Source organism: Polyergus mexicanus, unplaced genomic scaffold (genome assembly GCF_030449975.1).
Source record: "Polyergus mexicanus isolate NDT 795.1 unplaced genomic scaffold, iyPolMexi1.0 SCAF_20, whole genome shotgun sequence".
In the NCBI taxonomy this organism is placed as follows: Eukaryota; Metazoa; Arthropoda; class Insecta; order Hymenoptera; family Formicidae; genus Polyergus; species Polyergus mexicanus.
In genome coordinates this window covers 1693539-1717816 of record NW_027223340.1, presented here as the reverse complement: position 1 = coordinate 1717816, position 24278 = coordinate 1693539, and the positions used below count along the sequence as shown (strand labels likewise).

General features: G+C 32.3%; 3 protein-coding genes and 2 long non-coding RNA genes across 5 annotated transcripts; 3 read left to right on the top strand and 2 right to left on the bottom strand.

Moving 5' to 3' along the window:
• The first annotated feature begins 985 nt into the window (after positions 1-985).
• On the top strand, positions 986-2434 carry LOC138941839 (uncharacterized). The gene is made up of 3 exons (XR_011448205.1): positions 986-1213; positions 1640-1799; positions 2124-2434. It is a non-coding gene; the product is annotated as an uncharacterized lncRNA (long non-coding RNA).
• Positions 1730-2823, bottom strand: LOC138941840 (uncharacterized). Its single transcript, XR_011448206.1, has 3 exons — positions 2681-2823; positions 2354-2519; positions 1730-1780 (listed from the first exon to the last, which is right to left on the bottom strand). It is a non-coding gene; the product is annotated as an uncharacterized lncRNA (long non-coding RNA).
• A 4154-nt stretch (positions 2824-6977) lies between these two features.
• On the top strand, positions 6978-8724 carry Dhod (dihydroorotate dehydrogenase 2). The gene is made up of 2 exons (XM_070311626.1): positions 6978-7654; positions 7720-8724. Exons 1-2 carry the CDS (start codon positions 7303-7305, stop codon positions 8544-8546), a joined length of 1179 nt encoding a protein of 392 aa, XP_070167727.1. The 5' UTR covers positions 6978-7302; the 3' UTR covers positions 8547-8724.
• A 456-nt stretch (positions 8725-9180) lies between these two features.
• Positions 9181-24054, top strand: LOC138941672 (E3 ubiquitin-protein ligase RNF19A). Its single transcript, XM_070311517.1, has 13 exons — positions 9181-9347; positions 13765-13928; positions 14010-14149; positions 14269-14458; positions 14712-15023; positions 15102-15246; positions 15327-15463; positions 16756-16853; positions 21148-21346; positions 21474-21669; positions 21763-21928; positions 22039-22421; positions 22495-24054. Exons 2-13 carry the CDS (start codon positions 13766-13768, stop codon positions 22730-22732), a joined length of 2367 nt encoding a protein of 788 aa, XP_070167618.1. The 5' UTR covers positions 9181-9347; position 13765; the 3' UTR covers positions 22733-24054.
• Positions 16831-20683, bottom strand: LOC138941673 (uncharacterized). Its single transcript, XM_070311518.1, has 3 exons — positions 19668-20683; positions 19297-19533; positions 16831-19235 (listed from the first exon to the last, which is right to left on the bottom strand). The coding sequence occupies exons 1-3, from the start codon at positions 19785-19787 to the stop codon at positions 18291-18293; spliced, it is 1302 nt and encodes a 433-aa protein (XP_070167619.1). The 5' UTR covers positions 19788-20683; the 3' UTR covers positions 16831-18290.
• Positions 24055-24278: the final 224 nt, after the last annotated feature.

Genomic DNA, 24278 nt, shown 5'->3' with positions numbered 1-24278 from the left:
GATTACATGGACGTCTAATAGAGGTTTTGAATCTCCATGATGAACGTCTACTGGACTTCCATTAGAGGTTTTTGTTCCGTGTGGGTAAGGTAATAGCTGCTGCATATCCTTATATTTTTCGTATGTAATAGGCCTGGCATCGTGATGGAAATTGGACTTACACCACTTTCATAATCAATGGTTACGCAATTTCTTTTACCGGCCAATTTTAAATTGAACAAAGCATTGGCATTTTTTAAGATATTAAATACTAACTAGTTATAAACAAAAAGTTTACACTAAATTAAGAATAAATTACGTCATATCTCATTTTTTTAAAAAAAGGACTTACACCACTTTCAAAATAAACGGTCCATATATATATATTTGAAATAAATGGTGTACATATAGAAATTTTGCAACTGTAATAGAGTTTAGCAATTGTGTATTGTGAGCAGATTTAGCAATTGTAAGGCCTTTATTTATACATGTTAAATTGTTTTCTATACAAATTTAAAAATAATAGGTATTACAACTTTTACCTATTTCTATAATTTTTAATAAAATCTATTATTATTATTATTTTTTTATAGTTTTATATAACTTTTATATAATAGATATGCCAAAGATAACAATAATAATAAATATTTTCATATAGAACTATCAATTTAAAAAAAAATGCAATAATCTACATTTTATTTCTTTCATTAGTAAAATTGTATAGTATATCGAAATACAATATATGTTCTTGTCTGCTATATTTTTTGAAAAAGCAACGTATGTAATGCCACTAATTTATATGTTTTATATACAATTTATATATTTAATTTACTATACTTATTACATTTTATTATATTATTATATACATTTATATACATTTATTTATATATATTATATACATGTATATGCTATTTATACATTATAAGTGTATATATATATATATATATATATATATATATATATATATATAACCGTTTATTAATAATAAATGCTATTTACAGTGGATCATTTCAAGAGATTAACAAGAGAAATAGTGACTATAAAATATGATATGAGACAAGCATTGAGCTTATTAGATATTTTAGTTGAAAGAACTAATAAAAGCACAGAATGTGCAAGTACGAAATTTTCTTTTGGTGACGCTGAAAATCGGTTTCCGTTGCAAACTGTAGCCCAATTAGCGGAAGTTGAGGAGATTTTGAAAGTTTCAGATTCCCAACATAACACTGAAATAGTAAGTTAACGCATATAAATTTATATACAATATAATAGTCATATATATATATATATATATATATATGTATTTCACAATTATTATCAAATCTTTTATAAGTACATTATATAATCAATCTTAGGTAAACTTTTCCACAGTAAAAACATTGTATGTCCTTTTCAGAAATTTTAATCCCTATTTTAATTTTATACATATAAATAATCCCAATTAAAATAATTAAGCGTAAAAAGCTGGTTTTTTTTACTTATAAGATTATCACATTTCATGAGATGTATTAATCATTTAAAATTATTATTAATTATTTATTAGATATTATCAGAGATATTAATCACTTAAAATTGCTATAGAAAATGATTGAAGATTGTTAAGAAAAAGACATTACTTTATTTAATCTAATAATATATTACTTTTACTCTTACCTTATAGCGCGTATATATCAAATCTATCGGAGGAACATGCGTCGATGATGCCGTAAAGAGAACGTTGTATAAAACATTCTCAAATAAATTGGCGGAAAAATATAACTGGGAAGGCCGACGCGGAAAAGAGCCACTGCATAAATTGGAACTAATAAAAGTTATTTTCAGTAAGTTTGTTTATATGTAAATACAACTGCAAAATATCTTCTGTTAGAAGATATTTTATTTTTTTTCCTCTCTATATGCGTGTAAAAATGACAGCTAATTAGTTTCAATAACTTGCCATGGAACATTCTGTATCATATATAGATATATTTATGATTATTACTTTAATCAAATTTAAAAAGTTTTTGATGAATTAAATTTTATTTCCATTTTTACATTGTATAACTTAGAAATAATTATTAAACAAAGATAATACACTATGAATTACTATAGTCATCAATCAATTAGTATAAAAGAAAAAGTTAAAATAATGAAAATATTTTTAGGATCCATACTTCACAATATCCCAGATTCCGATCAGGGCAAAATACAACGAAGGGTTATGGAGTGGTTTCGACATTCAAAAGCGATACATGAAAATGAGAAGAAGCGGACCCATAGATGCGAAGGCAACGTTTCTAATTTATCAGAATAAAGAACTGGAAAGGTATATTAATAATGTCAAAAGGTATGAAATATTAATTATTTTAATCATTACTGGCAACATATTACATACAAATTCTATTGTACGTTGTGTTATAGAATTATTTGCATATTTCGCAGTTATTTTCACTTGCAATAATGTACGTAAGTTCGTTTTCAGCTCTTTTTATGAAACAGTCACTGATGAAATGCGATGTGCAAGTTTCCAATAGCTTATTATATCGCAAGTCTGAGACTTCCTAAAAAAAAAAAAAAAATTAATACAAGATATGAGTAGATATAGCGAAAAGATAAGAAGGGGAGAAATATATTATTGTTTTAACACACAATTTTCTAAACTCGTATTCAGAATAATGTTTATTTTTTATATGTTTAGATTTTTATATGTATCTATACTCACCATTCACGCTCATCACTGTATATTGAAATTAAATTTGCATGGCTCTTTAATTATAGATTATTTCCGACACTATTTGTACACTACTATTGCTTATGTTTCTGTAAAAGCCATTGGCTTTAAGTAGAATGGACTGGGTTTTGATATTCACTGCTAATATTGAAAATCAATAGTATATGTTATGTAAATTATAAATTTTCAGTATTGAGAGCCATTAGAAAAATATAAAAACAGTAAGATTTAGACGGTAAACAAATTGATCAATCACAATTGAGTACTCTCGAAATAACCCTAGTGAATCTCGATTATGATTGGTCAATTCGCTTACTGTCTAAAAATAAGCCTATTATAATAGATTTTACATATGTTTCAGATGTGCATGGACAATTTACATCCACATTTTAATTAATAATAAAAGTTATATAGTTTTTCGAGTTACGCGCATTATAAATATATTAAGATTGCATATAATAATCGAACATATGCATCTGTGTTAATAAAAATTTTTATTTTATGAAATTTTTATTGACACAGATTCGTGTGTTATCATCAATTACTGCAAAATATTTCTTATTTATATGATTTGTATTTGTTATTGGTTTTACAATAAATAGAAAAAGGTTTTTCACAATTTTTTCATTTTTGTGTGTTTACAATTATCTTCCTTTTACTATTAAGATGAAAATAGAACCGACTGATCGAAAAAGTGCGAAATCTTCTTAATTTATTAATTGTACCGTTAAAAATATTTGCAATTTTATTTCATATCGGTTATATATGATAATATATACAATTATAACTTAATTCAAATTTATCAATAAAACCGAAAAAATATTTTTCTTTTCTATAAAAAATTATATACAATACATTTACAGGCAATAACTAAAAAAAAAAAATTTTTGTAGGGATTGTTGGATATGTATTATTTATTCATTTTTCTGTTTGCGTAAATAATTGTATTAAAAACAATTAATATATTTTTGATTTGACGAAATATATTTCTTGTATTTGGTACAATTAGTACACACATAAAAATGAGTAAATAATATAAATTCAACAATTTATGAATGATAGTTTAGTTTTTAATTTTTGTGGAAAAAGCATCCATAATGAATCTATATAACCTCTAGTTAATGTCTATTATTTATCCATCAAAGTTCCACAAAATATCTATGATTACACCATATAACGTTCATGTTACATCTATGAAGACGTCTAATGGATGTTGAATGGAAGTAAGAAATGCGGAACTGTGGATGTCTAATAGATGTCTATAGAAGATTACATGGACGTCTAATAGAGGTTTTGAATCTCCATGATGAACGTCTAATGGATGTTGAATGGAAGTAAGAAATGCGGAACTGTGGATGTCTAATAGATGTCTATAGAAGATTACATGGACGTCTAATAGAGGTTTTGAATCTCCATGATGAACGTCTACTGGACTTCCATTAGAGGTTTTTGTTCCGTGTGGGTATATAAATATACTAACCTTTTGACCCTTATTCTTTTTAAAGAAAGTCTGCGGGCAAAGCGAGGCAAGCGTTTCTCATTACATTTTCGCCCTATTATATGAACACACTATGACTACACAAACACAACACTCGTTTTTTAAATTCGACGCGTTATAACGCGTTATAACGGTTGAGCACACTTTTGCGGTTATCTCTCGTTACGCGTATGTACACAACACGCGCGACTGAGACTGAGACTGAGTACTGCCGCGCACTGATATTATCACATGTGCCTGGCTGTGTGCGTGTGAATAGTACAGTCGCCTTATTCCCCGATACGTACATATATACTTAAATACATGCATGTTACAAATATCGCGTAATAATAAAAACAAATGCGCATCTTTATAAACGAATATTCTGTAACCGAATAAAAAGTTATTTTCATATTGATTAAAATTAATTCGATACATAAAAACATTATTTATTAATATTTTACGACGTGTCATTTTAATCACAATAATGTAATTAATGCATTTAAATTATTTTCGGATATATAAAATGCGAAATACAGACATTTGATTTTCTATAGTAACATGACATATATATACAGGGTGTCCGGCGTCAACCGCATCACCGGTCATGTGCAGGTAGAGCAGGTGAAACCGAGAAGAAAAGTCCTGTACCAATTTTTTATATAATACTTAATAAAAGAGTTATTATTGAGTAAAGTCTGGCCAATCAGCGCCGATCTTTAGCCGGGCGCATGTCGGTGAACCGCGCGCTTGATAGTGTACGCCGCTGCACACTTCACAGCGCGCGGCTCACTGACGTGCGCCCGGCTAAAGGTCGGCGCTGATTGGCCAGACTTTACTCAATAATAACTCTTTTATTAAGTGTTATAGAAAAAAAAGGTAAAGGACTTTTCTTCTCGATTTCATCTGCTCTACCTGCACACGACCGGTGATGCGATTGACGCCGGACACCCTGTATATATATATATATAAATTTTATAATAATTTATATATATTAATCTAACGTGAAAGATTATAGATAAAGGGAGCCTCACGAGCGAGACTTCGGAACTCTTCGATATTTGTCGTCTCGCTTGCTCCTTCATTCTTTCTCGCTATTGCTTTTGTCGACTCTCCAGCATCGCGCGGGGATCTTTCCTTATATAAACATCTTATAAAATAAAAACTGAAACTTTCATATTGTATTTTATTAGTATAAAAATAATTATAATGGATTAATGAGATTTTTGCGATTAAAATAACACCAAATATGACATAAATCGGATAATTTTAAATGAAATAAGTAATCATAATTTTAATAACATAATTGATTAAAAATTATCCGATTTATGTCATGTTTAGTATTATTTTAATCGCAAGAATCTCATTAATCTATTAAAATTATTTTGATATCGATAAAATACGAAAAACAGAAATTTTACGAACGATATGTAACGCGAGATATTATAGATAAAGAGAGCCTCGCGAACGAGACTTCGGAACTGTTTGATGTTTGTCATCTCGCTTGCTCCTCGTTCTTTATTGTATTCTTTCATCCCCATATTATATTCTTTTATTTCTTCGACTTTTATTCTTTCTATATTCTCGTCTTCCTACATAATAAAACATTAATTTATTCGTCTTTATTTTATACAACATAAATGAGATATTGTGTATGTCATAAATAGAAAAAGTATTTAATTATGTGCATTTTTGTATGTACATGTGTTGTATTTAACTATAATTAAATAGAAAAAGAAAATAACTTGTGTATCTCATTTATGATGTATCAAATAAACATAAATAAATAAATTTATTTATTTTCATGTAGGGACACGAGAATAGAAAGAATAAAAATTAAGCAAATAAAAGAATATAATAATGGCAATAAAAGAATACAATATACAATAATGAACGAGCAGAAAGAGAGAGAGAGAGAGAGAGAGAGAGAGAGAGAGAGAGAGAGGGGCGCGAATGAACGCGTAAGTGAATATGCGAGGAGCATGAAGCTAAGCGATACGTAGTACATAGCGAGCGAGCGATTAGAAAGAGACAGAGCGTATGATCGAGAGAAAAAAGATACTGCAATAATGTTAGTGCGTACATGTATATTACTCTACACGCATGAAACAGACAAAGGTAGTACGATTATGTCTGTCCTTGTCGTGTAAGATTACAGCTCCGTCTATCGCGACATCACGCAACTAATCTACTGTTCTGTTTTACTCTTGAGCCTCCATCTCGCATACACACATATGCACCAAAATTTTATTTTGCAAAATCTTTTTTATAAAGCTTCTAAACTCACTTCTCTAAGTTCACTTATACTCTTTGATGAAATGCCGAGTGCGGAGTTTACTGATTAGGCACGTGTAGATTACACATTTGTTATATTAAGTAAATGTTGACCCAGAAGCCGATAACAAAACTGTAATTTGCTCATTTTTTTTCACTTTTCATATGAAATCGTGAACTCCGCACTCCGTTATTATGTATACTTTAATTATGGAAAAGGATTTGTTGATATCTATAATCAACAAAAAGATTTTGCAAAATAAAGAATATTCGCGTTCTGTCGGTAATATTGGATCCCCTTAATATGTACTGCACTGAAAATAAAAATAGTAAATTGAAAAAAGATCACATGCAACGCTACTAATATGAAATATGTATATCAGTACACCATTGCTTTTGAGATCCATAATTATGGATCTAGCAGAGACATGAACCACCCGGTCGTTTTACCGTGGCACTGAAAGTAGATCTGGCCATGTAGTTCCGCTCGGCCATAAAATGGATCCAGTTAGCGCCACTGTACCGGCTAGTTAAAGTGTCGTAAGAAAAACGCCGGCGTGGCCCCTCTCAGGCTTCTTTCTGTTTACATATTTGTTTTTACCTTCATTTGAAATATTTCGATTTGTTATAGTTACTTGAAAATGAGGATGTTACGAAATTATCATACGTATATTTGTGATATTGCAATCTTTATACATTTATTATACAAGAATTATTAATTTAATTTCATCTAACCACATTAAGTAACAAACACGTGAGTTCTAGTTTAGACATTTCAATGAAATTGAATTTTATATTTGTATATATCGATTGTGGCTCGGGATAATTTTTGCAAGTCCGAATAAATATTTTAAATACTAAGATGGCACAACGATTAAGCAACAAGGCAAAACTTAAATCACTTTTCACTGTGACAAGCAGTGCCGTTGCTTTATTTGGTGGTATCTCACTCTATCAGGGCAATGAAAGATTTTACAGCAAAGTAGTTATACCGCTAGCTCAGTTGATAGATCCAGAAACTGCCCACAATCTTGCAGTGAAATCTCTGAAATGGGGTCTTGTATCGAAGCAGACAACAGAAGATCCCAGTTTACTTCAAACTACTGTGCTGGGTTTGCAGTTTAAGAATCCAATTGGCATGGCCGCAGGATTCGATAAACAAGGAGAGGCAGTAAAAGGATTGCATAAAATTGGCTTTAGTTTTGTAGAAATAGGTAAAATCTGTATATAATAATTGTAAATAATATGTATAATAAAATAATTATCTTATAATTTGCAGGATCTGTGACACCTAAAGCACAGCCTGGTAATCCAAAACCCAGAGTCTTTAGACTACCGGAAGATAATGCAGTTGTAAATAGATACGGGTTTAACAGTGATGGTCATGATGTTGTATGGGAACACCTTAAAAACCTGAAAGAGATGAATTTTGATGGTATTATTGGGGTGAATTTAGGGAAAAACAAAGAGACAAAGAGAGAGGATGCAGTTCAAGATTACATTAATGGCATAAAAAGATTTATGGATGTGGCGGATTATTTTGTGATCAATATATCTAGTCCTAATACTCCAGGCTTAAGATCCTTGCAAAACAAGCAAAATTTAGAAGAATTACTAACTAGAATAAATGCAACAAGAGAATTGATTGATAGCAAACAACCATTGCTTTTAAAGCTGGCACCAGATTTGTCAGATCTTGAACGACAAGATGTAGCAGACGTAATTTTAAAAAAGAAATCTAAAGTTGATGGTCTAGTTTTGTGTAATACAACAATCACCCGGCCGAATTTGATTAATCCAAATAAGGAAGAAAGTGGCGGTCTTAGTGGTGCACCTCTTGCAGATATTTCTACCGCTACCATCTCTGATATGTATAGACGAACGCATGGCAGCATCCCAATTATTGGTGTAGGTGGTATCTTTTCTGGTGCTGACGCTTATGTCAAAATAAAAGCTGGTGCTTCCTTAGTACAACTTTATACTTCGTATGTGTATAATGGACCGCCAATAGTAGGCAAAATCAAACGAGAATTATGTGAGATACTTGAAACTAATGGTTTTTCTTCTGTGGCTGATGCAGTTGGCAAGGATACCAAGAATAAATGAATATATCTTATTGTACATAATTTTAATGCCCCTTTATATACACGGATAATATATATTATTCAATGCAATGTATATAAAATGTGCAATAGATAAAAAATATACACGGTTGATTATATTGTAATTAAATAAAATTAATTAGTTATGTTTGTATTAAAATCAATTAAAGTTATATATTGTCAATATTATATGTACCAATCTGTATTTTGTGATATATCTAACCGTTGTTATATCAATATAATATCGTTTTTCTTATATATACACAGATTGTTTTTCTCCTTATAGTTTATGATGTAGAGATCAAATTCGTTCTTAAATAATTATTAATTATTTTAACATTAAATAGTGAATTAATTATTCTAATAATAAATAGTGAATTAATTATTTTAATAATCGTTAAATAATTATTACTTATTTTATATTATTGATTATTTTAATTATTAATTACTTTATTCATTTTAATAATTATTTTACTAACATTGTATTATATCCGTGTCACTAATCGCACCGCTTCCGTCATTTTGAATTTCTTGAAGATATATGTAATGTTGATCATCGCTGCTTGGTGGCGTTGCCAAACCGCATTTCGAATCGCGGTTGCGCATAGCTATCTCAGTTGATCTCAAGCTCTCTCCCGTAATACCATCGCAAACGGAACAGTCAGCTGTTGTGTCGAGTGAACATCCTTAACCAACAAATTGCACGGATATTCGTCCAGTCCTGTGCGATTCGGGCATCCTGCAAGGTATCGCGGTGTCATACATCTCGGCGGTCCAGCTGGTTAGATTCAGTAGCACGACAAAGGTACATGTTCCCGCTCCGGTCGCGCACATTGTCCATGTCTCGGGAGAGACTAACAATAAGTCATGTTCCTCGGCTCGTTTGCACCTGCACGAGTGCTGGTTATCAACGCGCGATATAAAATCCGCGAACGAATCCGCCGTACCTTATCTCATCGTGCATTCTTTTCGCGAGACCAGGAAAAATATCGTTCGTCCTTGTAACGCACGTTGACGCAGAGAACGACGTAATGCGCGTTTTCCACTAGTAAACAGAATCGTTGATGCATACTATTCTCGGAGCACGTTTCTGTACTAATGGCGATTATTCGACATCCGAGAGATATGTGACATTGATTTTGGACGTTTCTGTGACAGTTATGAGGAATTTTCGTTGCGAAGATTCACCGCATACTCTGCGTCTTTGGCAATAAAACTCTCTCGCAATGGACGGTGCCACGTTTTAAATCATACACGAGGAATAGAAGTCTAGTTGACCACGTTATGTCTAATTTCGATACAATCGTGCCATTTTTTAATTCTAGCTATCTATTAATTCGTTGGAAAAGTGTAACGCGTTTTTGTTATTAATAAGCTGATCTTATGAAGTTTGCTTTAAGATGTATGTGTCATGTATCGAAACATTAACAGAAGCATGAAAATTTCGTAGACTCTTTTACTATTTCTTCTGAATATCTATGCAAAACCTGAGCACAATTCTCTTAACGGTTTGGAAATTATTTAAATTTAAAGTTACTATTGATTCTTATAAAAAATCGCGTATTGTAGCACTTATCAACAAATTTGACAAGGAAAAAACATTGATAGTGAAACAAAAATTTTCATATATATTAAGAAGACTCTAATAAATATTTGTGCAAAACTTGATTTAGATTCACTTATTCGTTTAAAAGTTATTTACTAAAAATTGTTATTTACTAAAAGAAGATATTATCTATCTCTTTTTCTCTTTTTGCAAACTACTCGTTTTTTTTCTTGCACTTGATTTCAGGAGGTATTCATGAACAAAAGTTCTTGTCATAAATTAAGAAAAATATTAATTACAACTATTTTCTTTTATGAAGACCTCAAGAACCATATTATTTAGTGATACTTTAATTATTTTTATAATCCGGATTTATTTATTTAATTTTTCAAACAGTATATACTTAAGAAATATGTTTTTTTTTTTTGTTAATTTTGACAGTTTTTTGCTACTATTGTACAGCCAAAACACTCTTAAGCGGAGCTCGATAATAGAAACCCTAAAAACTTATCTTTTTAAAAAAGAGGTGCCAAGTGTAAGCACTAATTGTGAAAAACTGTTATATGTATTTACAAAACAGATTTTACATTTTAATTTAATCTGCACAAAATAATATTATTTTAAATTATTGAAAATAAAATATAGAAATGTGTGTAATATTACTGTAATTTGACAAGGATAGCCCAATTTTGTATTAATCCTAACTTATTTGTATAGAAAGAATACTGAAGTTAACATCAAATATACAGATGATATTACCGTTTTTTCTTTGGACATAACTTCTTTATATATATATATGACATTTTTTAACATATATAAAGTTTAAATATATAAGTAAGCCCTCTCATATACATAAAAAGAAGTGACACACACACACACGCACGCGCGCGCGCGCGCACACACACACACATCTTTTTATGTATGTGAGAGGGCTTACTTTATATATTTAAACTTCATATATGTTAAAAAATATTATTTGTTATATGTATATGTATATGTATTGTATAAAAAATATATATTGTATAAAAAGAGGGTGTATCACCCGTGCCAGCCAAATATCTCGAAAACCGAAAACGACAGACAAAAATATTTTAGATAAAAGTTGTAGGGTCTCAAATAACGCATTATATAGTAATATTAGTACGATCTTGAATAGCGTTGTCAAGGTCACGTGAAGGTCATCATAAATTTCTTAAATGGAACCTCCTATTTTTTATTATATATTTTTATAGCTTATCTCGTGAGCTTTTTAAAACACTATAATAAAGTATTTTTTCATTAAGTATTTTTTGAATTATTTTATATTTTAATCTGACATATTTTGATATAAAAAATAAAATATCTTATAAAATATTTAGTTTTCGATAATCTTACCGTAATACTTTTATGTACAGAATAATGAGACAAATCAATTAGTGTAAAAAAGAAAACAAATAATTGTTTAAAAAAATACATTTTAAATAATTACATACTTTTTCTTAAAAACAATTATTTTTTTATACTAATTGATTTGTCTCATTATTTTGTACATAAAAGTATTACGGTAAGATTATCGAAAATTAAATATTTTACGAGATATTTTATTTTTTATATCAAAATATGTCAGACTAAAATATAAAATAACTCGAAAAATACCTAATGAAAAAATACTTTATTATAGTGTTTTGAAAAGTTCTCGAGATAAGTTATAAAAATATGTAATAAAAAATAGGGAGTTCCATTTAAGAAATTTATGATGACCTTCACGTGATCTTGACAGCGCTATTCAAGGTCGTACTAATATGACTATGTAATGCGTTACTTGAAACCTTACAACTTTTGTCTGAAATATTTTTGTCTGCCTTTCTCGGTTTTCGAGATATTCGGTTGGCATGGGTGGTCTGATACACCCTGTATATATATATCATTACAATATGTATATTTTATATTATTTATATTTATATTCTATATTAATTTTAATTTATTTGTTGGAAATATTACAGCTTATAAAAAAGCCTTGATAAATTAAATTATAAATTATAAATGCGTATTAATGGATAATAAGATCTTATTTTTTCAATAATATTCTCAAGTGAATTTTACTTGAACAAATACTTTTTTGTTGTTATTGATCGTCAATCATGATAATATAATGGTAATATAAGGAGTAGTCTAAATCTCTAAATAATATGTACTTGTAGCGTAAAACGATGCATTTTGTGTTATGGGAGCTGGTTTAAGTGAGATATATATATATATATATATATATATATATATATATATATATATATATATATATATTGTATATAATGAGTGATATAATATTGAAAGTACCTTACACGGAGAAGATATGATCTCTCTTCTTCAAATCGAGTGTATCGAAACGTTGTCGCATTAAATAACTAAGTTTTGCAACACACACACACACACACACACACACACACACATATATATATATATATATATATATATATATATATTCACACACGCATACACTGATTATTCATACATACCATAGTCGCGGTGAAATCGCCAAAGATCATCGTGTTTTGTTACTAGTATATATCATTCCGTCAGAGAAAGCAGCGAATTCGTTTTGATGAAAATTTACAAGATATCAACGAATGCGCAGCTGACGTACGACGCTGTGACTAAAATAAAACTCTGCCGCCTTTATTCTAAAAGTGTCAAATGTGCATTGTAAAACAGGTGAGATGAGAATATAACAGCTATTACGATAAAAACAGGATACCTTGCAAGCGATACTTTCTTCGATTTGTTTTTCGATAAAAAATATTCTCAGCTATTATATATGTTTATATTAAATTAATATTTTTATTAATATATATAAATAAATGTTATATTAAATTAATATATTTTATGTTAAATATTTTTATATTTCTTCTAATACTATGGATATTTCTTGAAATTTCTATCGGCAAACCTGTAATTTAAAATGAGATAATTTTTTCGTTCAGTTTATACACACGCTTGATTTTTTAATTTATCGTATATTTTGTCTTCTCTCAAGGATTGCTTTTATTTTTGTAAATACCTTGATATACATACCTAGTAAGTATAACACGGTATAAAGGTGAACATCATTCCAATATTTTCTGATAAAAATGTAGTTATGTGCGTTCGTCAGGTTTTCAATTATTTTTATAATGAGTCACTGGACTGGCAATTGATGAAACAGTACCGAGAATATTATTATTAGTGCCGTCACACGTGTGTTGCAAGTTTGCTGAAATTATTTTTATTATTTGATTAATATATTCGCGATATTTTGATTTTATATCGCGTATTATATATAATTTTATCAATTTATATAAAATGTATATAAAAAACGGAATGATGTACTCTTTCTAATCAATATAATATCTTAATAAAATTCTATTTAATCAGCTGTACATTTATCGGAAATTCTGTACAAATATTATCAATTCAATTTTTGACCGAATTATTTTCACAAATTTATGTTTGGTAATATAATAATGTTTGGTAGTATAATAATGTACGTGTTACACAATATAATACAATATTATAATAAAAATTTTTTAAATAAATCGGGCATTGATTAAAATTTCAAAATCTTCATTTATTTGCAATTGTACAGTTTGCAAAACGTATCATTCTAAATATTACGAATATAGTCCTATAACAACGCCATGTAATATTTCTCAATATTTTTTAGGATGTTTAAAGAAAGCGATAATGGGCTGGGAGGTTGTAATAGCGGACCATCTCGTCCTCGGAGGATATTTCCCCGTTTTTCCTTGCGAAGATTATTGTATTCCAGCCCGCTCATTGGTCGACGTATCATAAGAACACCTAGCGCAAGTAATAGAAACGTAAAAGGTAATTTCTGGATTCTATTAAGTTGCAATGATAATTGCAAATGAACTTAATTTTTCAAGATTGAAAGTATTTTTTGCGTAGCTAAAGATCAATCAAGCAAGATGACGGACGTCGAAAAAGGAGAGGCCAGAGTAAGCAATGGTTCAAACCATTTTCAATTTCACAATATAGATCTACAACGTGCTTCCAGCAAAGGCTCTGTACTTTCATCTGCAGGAAAGGTATTAGCAAGATCATATTTATATATACTTTTTTGGAAGTATTCAAAAAGTTTTTCAATAGATTTATCCATTGATGAACCGTTATTGTAAAACTTTTTGTATTTAATATGTTATTTCAGAGTAATGAGAATGGGCTAATGGAATGTCCATTATGCTTGGCTGAGCTACCAATAGAATTCTTTCCTGTTATCCAATCTTGCCATCATCGCAGTTGCTACGATTGTTTTCAACAATATCTGAAAGTAGAAATCTCTGAATCCAGAGTCAATATTGCTTGCCCTGAGTGTTCAGAACCGCTACATCCGAATGGTGAATATATTATTCTAATTTTACTTGTAATCTTTGCTTTTTTTTTTTTTTATATAATAAAATATTATTTCTTATGAGTATTATTCGAATCCTAGAAAATGAAACTTAATTATTGGATTTGATTTGAATTTTTAAGCACATATTTGATCCCATGTGGCTAGTGGCCATATGAAAACTATACTGAAAAAAATAAAAATATGTTTGTAAGCTCTTGACATTCACAATTCTTTATGTTACTTTTTCGTGGATACAGATATTCGGATGATCCTGAATGATCAAACACAATTAGAGAAGTACGAGGATTTTATGGTTCGAAGAGTCCTCGCCGTAGAACCCGACGCAAGATGGTGTCCTGCTCCAGATTGCAGTTTTGCTGTAATTGCCAGCGGTTGCGCTTCGTGTCCAAAATTACGTTGCGAGCGACCTGGTTGTGATTCATACTTTTGCTATCATTGTAAAGCACGTTGGCATCCTAATCAAACGTGCGATGCTGCGAGAGCGCAACGTTCTCAATATTACGAGCGTAGCTCTTCCTTAAGTTTCAGTCAAAGTGATTCACAACATAGTAAGTAATAATCGCACATTACAAAAAATAATATTTTTTAAACATTGATATTATAATTATAATTCGTGATCTGTTTAGGAGATGATATAAAACCGTGTCCGAGATGTCAAGTTCTCATTGTCAAGATGGACGATGGAAGCTGTAATCACATGACGTGTGCAGTTTGTGGCGCGGAGTTTTGTTGGCTTTGTATGAAAGAAATAAGCGATCTTCATTATCTTAGGTATTGTATTTTAAATAAAGCTGTAAATGCATATGCAACATCCAAACAGACATATAAACGTTCTTCTATTCTGCTTGCAGTCCTTCTGGCTGCACTTTTTGGGGTAAAAAGCCGTGGTCTAGAAAGAAAAAGATCCTTTGGCAACTTGGAACTCTGGTGGGAGCACCAATCGGAATCGGTCTCGTAGCTGGTATAGCATTTCCGGCCATGATCATAGGTTAGTTGCGATATTTTAAAAAGTGAATATATATTATACTAATATAAAAATATGTTGCTAATATGTGAATGTGTAGCAAATATTATAGATCTTTTTTTATCTTAGAATTCGAGTACTATTTGTAAAAAATTCGATTCTTTATAAGTACTATTTCGAACCTTGCAAGTACTCAATCTAAAATTCGAATATAACTATTCTAGATTCGATTACTTTGCAAGTACAATATATGAAACATTATTTTTTATGAATATTATTCGAATCCTAGAAAATGAAATTTAATTATTGGATTCGAATCGGATTTTTAAGTACATACTGAACTTGATCTCATCACTAGTTACCATATGAAAATTACACTAAAAAAAAAGAAAAATATGTTTACAACTACATCATATATACAGGGTGGTCCTCGTAACGGTCGCCACGATTTTTAAGGCACTTACAATAATCTGACATAAAAAAGTTTCAAACAAAAGTTATGTGGCTTCAAGGGGGCCATAAGATGGTGACAATGATTTGACCTTGGAAAATCATTTGAAGGTCATGTGAAGGTCAACTTTAAAATCTTAAATGGAAACCCCCAATTTTTTATTTAGTATTCTTGTAGCTGACATTGAGAGCTTTCCAAAACACTATAACAAAGTATTTTTTTATTAAGTACTTTTTGAGTTATTTTATATTTTAATCTGACATATTTTGATATAAAAAATAAAATATTTCGAAAAATATTCAGTTTTCGATAATTTTACCGTAATACTTCTATGTACAGAATAATAAGACAAATTAATTAGTGCCAAAAAAAACAAATAATTGTTTAAAAAAATACATCGTAAATAATTTTCTTAAAAAGAATTTTTTTTTTATACTAATTGATTTGTCTCATTATTCTGTACATAGAAGTATTACGGTAAGATTATCAAAAACTAAATATTTTACGAGATATTTAATTTTTTATATCAAAATATGTTAGATTAAAATATAAAATAACTTAAAAAGTATTTAATAAAAAAATACTTTGTTATAGTGTTTTGGAAAGCTCTCGATGTCAGCTACAAGAATACTAAATAAAAAATGGGGGTTTCTATTTAAGATTTTAAAGTTGACCTTCACATGACCTTCAAATGATTTTCCAAGGTCAAATCATTGTCACCGTCTTATGGCCCCCTTGAAGCTACACAACTTTTGTTTGAAACTATTTTATGTCAGATTATTGTAAGTGCCTTAAAAATCGTGGCGACCGTTACGAGGACCACCCTGTATATATATATATATATATATATTTTTATATATTCAAGGTATACCAGTATGGGTGGGACAAAAATTATATACGAGATATGAGAAGGCTAATAAGCACAAAAGAAATGCTTTTATTGCTGGGGGAGTTACTGCATCGGTAAGTTTATTATATAAATACTTTTTATAATTATTGAAAAGAGAGAGAGGGACGGATAAAGAAAAGGTTGGAGAGAGAAGGGGGGAGGGAGAGAGAGAGAGAGAGAGGGCGCGTTCCACTTAATGACCGCAATGCTCACGGTATCATTTCATTTTTGTTGTTCACCGAAAGTTAAACAAAGATGATACTCGCGAGCGTTGCGCTCCTTAAATGCAACGCAACCAGAGAGAGAGAGAGAGAGAGAGAGAGAGAGAGAGAGAATCAGTTTCAATGTTTGTAAAATATTAATTAATCATGTGTCTAGATATTACATTATTTTCATAACTAATAAGCATTGATTTATTACAGCAATGCATTATTCTAAATATTATGTTCCTCTTATTCTTGGAAAAATTTTTGGAAGTTCTATAAAATATGAGTAATTCGTCGCGTGAATTCTATTTTTCTTTTTTTTATTATTAAAAGAAGAAAAATAAAAATTGTTTTTTGTTGATTTGTTATCTGTACTAATATAAGTAGGAACTCCATTTATTATACTATTCGTGATAACATCAAGGTATATTTTATCCATATATTTTATACAGAGAAAATGGATAATACAATAATTGTATATAGCGTTAACAAAACAGCGCATTCTCGCTGGAATAATTGTCGGAAGAAATTTATCACGGGACGCGTATTCAGGCATATGGAACATAATTATTTTATGTTTCATGTACATTTTGAAAATACTCTATAACTGTGATGCATGTACTATAATAGTATAATCACGAATCCAATTGATTTCATCTTAATAATTGTGTATCACAACTACTTGCCTAAATCTTTAACGACTTGGCACAACGTAGACGTTCATCAGCAATTTTTGTGTGAGCAGAAAATTGAATTGAAAATTCACATTGGAAAAACCGATATCTGTTGATAAGAAATCAATGTTTTTAAGTGATGTAATTTCTCTTAAAAAGTTTGCTTCCGATTTTATCTTACTTTCATCGAATTGCAAGTGAATCTTGCACTAATAGTCATTAAAATATCATTGTAGCTTTTAAAGAGTAATAATCGATAGGTTGTCAAAGCTTACACTAATATAATCGAGACATTTATGGTTAAGCATCGTTTGATCTTGATCAATCATTTGTCCCGCTTGTCTATAGTAGTCTCGTCGCAAAGAGAAAGAAACTGAAAGAGTAGCACAAGTTTCTAACGTCCATTATATTCTTCGTACTTTTTTGCAACTATCTTCTTCATCGCCCGCATTCGTGTTATTGCAGGCTTAAGCCTCCTTTGGGTTGAAAACACAAAGATTGCATCTTTAAGCTATATATGGGCTATTGAAGTATCTATTGCTTCACGTGAAACTCTTCGCTTCGAGTCACAGCCCTGATTGAAATATTAATTTTTCGGAGCATACGCTAGTATTAACGATGGCAGCGGTAATTATAGATCGACTTCGTTTGTCGCGATGACAGCTTCATCTGTCAATACGCCATCGTTATATAGATCTTCGAGGACGTCGATCAGTCGTTGTTCTGTGAGAGGATCACCGAGCGCGACGTCCACCGATCCGATACAAAGTAAAAGCGCCAGTAACTGAGACTTTCTGTAGTCCTTGTCAAGATCCTCTCTAGTATAACCCAAGTCCTTGGGAATATTTAGGCCAAGACGCGAGCATGTCCAATTCAGCTTGTTCCAGTATGTGTTGAGAAGTGATTCAGTGTGTTTACGACGTAACTCAGTGGGCACTGAACTCACCAACAACAATGCGATATCGTTCGTCGGTCGACTGTAAGTAACCATCTGCCAATCGAGAATGTAGCATTCCGCACTTCCGCAAGTATCCCTGAAGAGTAGATTATTGCTCCAAAAATCGGTGTGGGTTATCAACGCCAACGGGCTCTCTGGAGCGAGAAGAGCCGAGATTATGTCTTTAGTGCGGGGTCGTAGAACTAACAAAGTCTCGAGGACCGCTTCTAGTCCCGGTCTGCTTTCTAGAAAGTGCGCCAGCTGCGGTAAACCGCGCTCCACCAGTTGTTGATATGAATCTGTTGCTTTCGCCGTTTGGAAAAGGAACGGGTAACGGTGGGATAGAGATTCCCCGTCTACGACTTTTATTGATAGGGAATGAGCGTGTATGCGAGCAATGGCATCCAATGCAACCGTCGCTTGATCCAACGTTAGCCCCTCCGAAAACTTGACACTCTTGAAACGCGAAGCGCCCAAATCGTCCAACACTAGTATTGATTCCGGTGGCACCGGGCTGTCATCAGTTCCGCTTGCAGGACTGTAATGAGCATGATAGCATTCCGGAACGGGTAGTATAATCGGTTCCTCTGGGTTCGATCCTAACTGTCTTCGATTGAACTCCTTCAAATCTGGCATTACCTGATGTACAAGTGCGCGATAGAATACATCAAACAGAAAATTCCATCACTTTGTCGCTTACCTGTGTATAAAACTTAATCTCTCGGAGATCGAATTGACCTTCCGTTACGAAAAAGCGGCTAAATGGATCTCTAGGGAGTTGCTTTATGATAATGGACAATCTGCGCTTATCCGACGGTTTATCCGTTGGATCTGTCGTCGATGCTAACAAATAGTTTCCTGTAACGCTGGTAATAGCGCTCAGCACGCTCTCGCTGGTCGTGCATCCGGGGCTTGCATTAAACTTTAAGATTTCGACCTGAAGAAATCATTATAGCGATCAATAATGCTCAAACTGAATGTTAACGCATCAATTATATCTAAGATTTATCGAAATTATATCTAGATTGCATCGTTATGTCGTATATTATACATTACATCTACATGACTAACCGCTCTCCCGTCGTGGTACTTCGACAATATGCTCTCGAGCCACTCCTTTTGAACCTCCCAATCCGAGACAATTTGCTCCTCCCCGCACGAAGTATCGGTTTCATCGTCCAAGTCGGACATGACTTCCTCCTAGCTCGTTGACCCTTAGCAGGTTTCTATTGTTTGTCCTTTGCAATTTCCTCTGCAATTAGCACGGCTCGGTGATGCTCGGGCGTTTCTTCACTCAGCCAACTGGTCTGGCCTCTCAGCCAGCGTTAACAAGGCATGTGCGATTCCGAATGACGATATCCCACCGATGTGCAGCGGACTATATATCTACTCAATTACTTTATGTACACATACACGTACGTGTCTGCCATACCGTGAAATCACCGTCACTGAATGAAACACTCCTCGTTACGTGTCGCTGCCTCTTCTCGGTTACGTTCGCCGCCGCCGATCCTGCGCCGATTCGCGACGGACTGGCATAGTTCGACGACCCAGCATGAGAAAGAAGTGTGGCTACCTTGACTCGACACGCCCTCGGAGCCGCTTTTTCCTAGATCTAGGCGCCTTGAGCGCGCGTTACTTAATTGATGCGGTGCGACGTGAACCTCAAGCTACTGGCCGACGCGACGCATGTTCCATTGTCACTTACCTCAGGCTTGCCGCCGATGCAGGGTGGGATGAAGAGGAGATAACGACATGCGCGCATGCCTACTCCCGATCAATAATATCCTCTTCCTTCTGCCCCTCCCGGATCTCCTCTTTATTTGCGTGTCTCTACGCGTCGCTCCGTTCCGGAATCTGTCAGGAAGTCTGAAAATCGGTGCGCCTTTCCCTGCATTCGCGCTATCATCGGCTATGTCGATGATTGACAACGCCATTGTTCTATTTCTATCCAATTATAAGAGACATGGCAAGAGCGGGGAAATGTATACGATGTATGGAAATGCATCGCGCATATAATGACGGTTTAGTTTTCTGCTTACGCTCTGTAGCTCACTGATAAATAAAAATCTAAAACCGAAATGTCAACGAACTAAAACACATGGAAAAATTAATTCAGATATTGTTACTTCTAAATATAATGATAAGATTAGTTATCATTCCGATGTAGATAAGACCGGATATATTATATCATAAATGATCCATTTAAATTGATTACATTTTTTTTGTTGATAATAAGATTTGTAGTTTTATCGAACAACAATGAGTTAAACTTTTATCATCGAATTTCTTTATGTCGTAAAATTACATCGTGGCCTTCGATGTATCTAATTGCTTCTATTTATATTACTTAACGGGTGTCGGCTACATTATTTACAGCACAAGAGAGAAGGAAGCCTTAAAGACATTAACGATATTATTTCTACATAAATATACTTTGATCATAATTTTTTCATAATTTTTTTTTGTCATGACAAGCGACGCGTTATAAAGATAAAAGTTTTCTCAACAAGGAGAGACACTTATAATTGATCGCTATAATTTTCCGTAGGTTTTAGTATCACCAATATTGGCAGGATTAGCCGTGGGTATCGGTGTACCCATTTTATTGTTTTACGTCTACGGAGTGGTTCCAGTGTCGCTCTGCCGAAGCGGAGGTTGCGGTGTCTCCACGAGTGGTACCGGAGTACGTTTCGATTTTGACGACGAAAACGAGCTGATGGGGGCTTTAGGCGTGCGCAACGGCGGAGGTAAGCATGTAATATTTGTCCATACATGTGTCGTCCAATTAAATCTTTAGCCATGTGCATCACTATTTATACTTCTTGTCGAGATCAAATTATTAGATTCCATTTACAAATCGTTGTAATGTTGCAGATGCGGCATCGATAGACGTCGCGAGTCATCGCGGCGGCAATCCTTCGATAGGGGAAGCCTCGCTTTCATTAGGTAGCGGCAGTCAGTTGGAGAAATTGGGTAGGGAAAATGATCGCGAAAGCGCTAGCAATGTAGCCCTCGCTGGCACTAGTCTTGCAGGAAGTATAGCTTCCAGCGTACTCCCTGGAGGTCAAAGGTATATTACTTTTTTCTCGTGCACGGATTGTGATAATATGTCTTTTTCTTTCTGTAATATAATATATTACACACAATCTGATTACACATACAGATTGGAAGTCCAGGCTGATGTCACGTCTACGCAACGCTTTAGTTCATGTAGCGAGACTGCTTCCGCAGCTACTAGTTTATCAGAAAAATCCGTAAACGCTTCCATCGCTCTAGATGATGGCGCGGCCTCCACAAGAGCCTTGGCTGGTTCAGTTCTTAACTTCAAGGTTTATTTATATTTCATTTTCGTATATTAAATTTGGTTAAAAAAAATTAAAGTAATTTATAACTGGCTACTATATTCTTATTATCGTCTCTCTTTTACACATATATATAGATCGATAGCAGTTCGATCAGTGGTGGCAGAAGCACAGAAGGAGAACAGGCGGCCAGTTCTACTAACGGCGGTCATATGGACTCTGCTGGACAAGCTACTTCTTTAAGTTCGTTAGAAGAAGTAGCACCTGGTTTAGCAAAACGCACTCGTCGTAAACTCACATTTGATCGTCAATGCAGCGATTCAAGTAGCTGGACCATGTGCGGGGAGGACGGTGGTTCGGAACGAGTACGATTTGATGATCACGTCAGTGTAATCGAAGCGGATCAAGAGAGAGTGGTAGGTGGTAAATTGGAAGGTTGCGGAATAAATAATCGCTCAACGGGAAGCCGTAAGAGAAACAAAGATTCAGAATCAGAAATGGATTCTCAAAAGATATCCAAGTACGAATCATGAAACTAAATATCAAAACTCGTGAAATTATTGCATTCGTTTGTTAATAATGTATTTGTTTAGGAATTTGAACGGTGAGCTAAACATCGAGAGCCCTGTAGAAGACACTTCGCGGGAGCGCGTCAACGTGGCTATTTTAAGAAACGTATTTTTTCACACTTCAGCGGTATCAGATCGCGACAAACGATTGTCTGTTATAGAGGAACCGACACCAACTGTGTCGCATCTTTCAAATCGAATATTTACGCCTTATGACGAAGGGCAAAGCCTTACTAGTACGGACGAAAGCTTGCATTGCTAAAATATTTAAGACTGAGCTTGTGGGTGTCATGATATGCACGTGTTTCTCAAAACGTCACAATGTATGTATAGATCCGTATATACATTGTTGAGTGTGTATATATGTATTAAATTACATAATACTGTATAATGCGCTGAATGAGCGCGATAATTGTACATAACGACGTACACAATATGCATATACTTTGAATATTACAAGGGGAGAAATAAAAGTAGGATAAAGTAATTTTAGTGAAAGTGTGCATTTGTGCTGTGATTATACATATATTGAAAATTTATGAGCATACTATATATAAATATATATGTATACGTACTGGCCTTCAATTCGTTATAAACAATGAAAGAAAAGGATCAAATATACAAAACTTTTTTCTCGCAAATTGATATTTTATAAATACGATTTAGATTCTCCGGGCTATTAAAAGTCTATGCGGATAATAGCGTGTATAAGTTTCAAGAAAAATAAATTTTTCTGAAACTAAATGATTATGTTCAGGACAAATTTTACTTTGTATGATACTATGTTCTTAAATTAAATCTCGAATCTGAGATTCAATTTTGATATCTCTCGTAATCCGCTGAAGAAGCATAAGTTAGAAAAATATCGAGATGAAGTCGCTGAATCGGGAATTCGGATATCGTATCAAATAAAATTTGTGCCCTGCATACAACCATTTAGCTTCAGAAAAATAATTTTCCTTGAAACTTGCGCGTTTGGTTCTTAATAGCCTCGGGAAATTTAAATTGTGTTTCTAACTGAGAGCCTTATCAATTCTTTAATTGATATTTTATGTATGGAGATAATTAACAGAAAAAAAATAATTCTGTTAGTTACACCTAGATTATTAAACATAGATTATTCCCAAATATTATCAAAATCCGGTTTGTAACAAGCGGCCGGACAATACAAACTAAGAAAAAAAGCTACACAAAGATGAAAGTTAATGTCGCGGATTATTGCTGCATTTTATAAATCGAATACTGCTCATTATGTCTTTAAGTAATATTATGCGTTCTTGTTTAATCTATCGGCCAATATATATATAAGAATATTTGAATATGCATATTTCACAGAAAACCTGTCTATCCTTGCTGTATGAAAATATATGTAATATGACAAATAGCCTTACTTCTATCAAACATCCTGTCACACAAACATTAGTTTAATACATCTTACTCTTATAAATCAAAATAATATAAATCAATTAATAGTATTTTCAATTAGCAGCTTTACAAAAAAATAAATAATTCTGGATATATATATACATATAGGAAAATCAGATTTTAAATTAAGACACAAACTGCCATATCCTCTTTACACATAAATACAAATAATATTAGTTATATTTAAACAAAATTTATACTATAAATATATTTAAAATCAGTAATGAATTTAAATAATAAGTGTATTTGTAATACACAATATTGTTATTCGCATATTGACTTCAAAAAATTAAATAATTATTAAATTCTTTTTTTTCTGAAAACGTTATGATTTAAAATATGTTTACAAAATATATATCATTTTTTGAAGAAATTTTCATTAA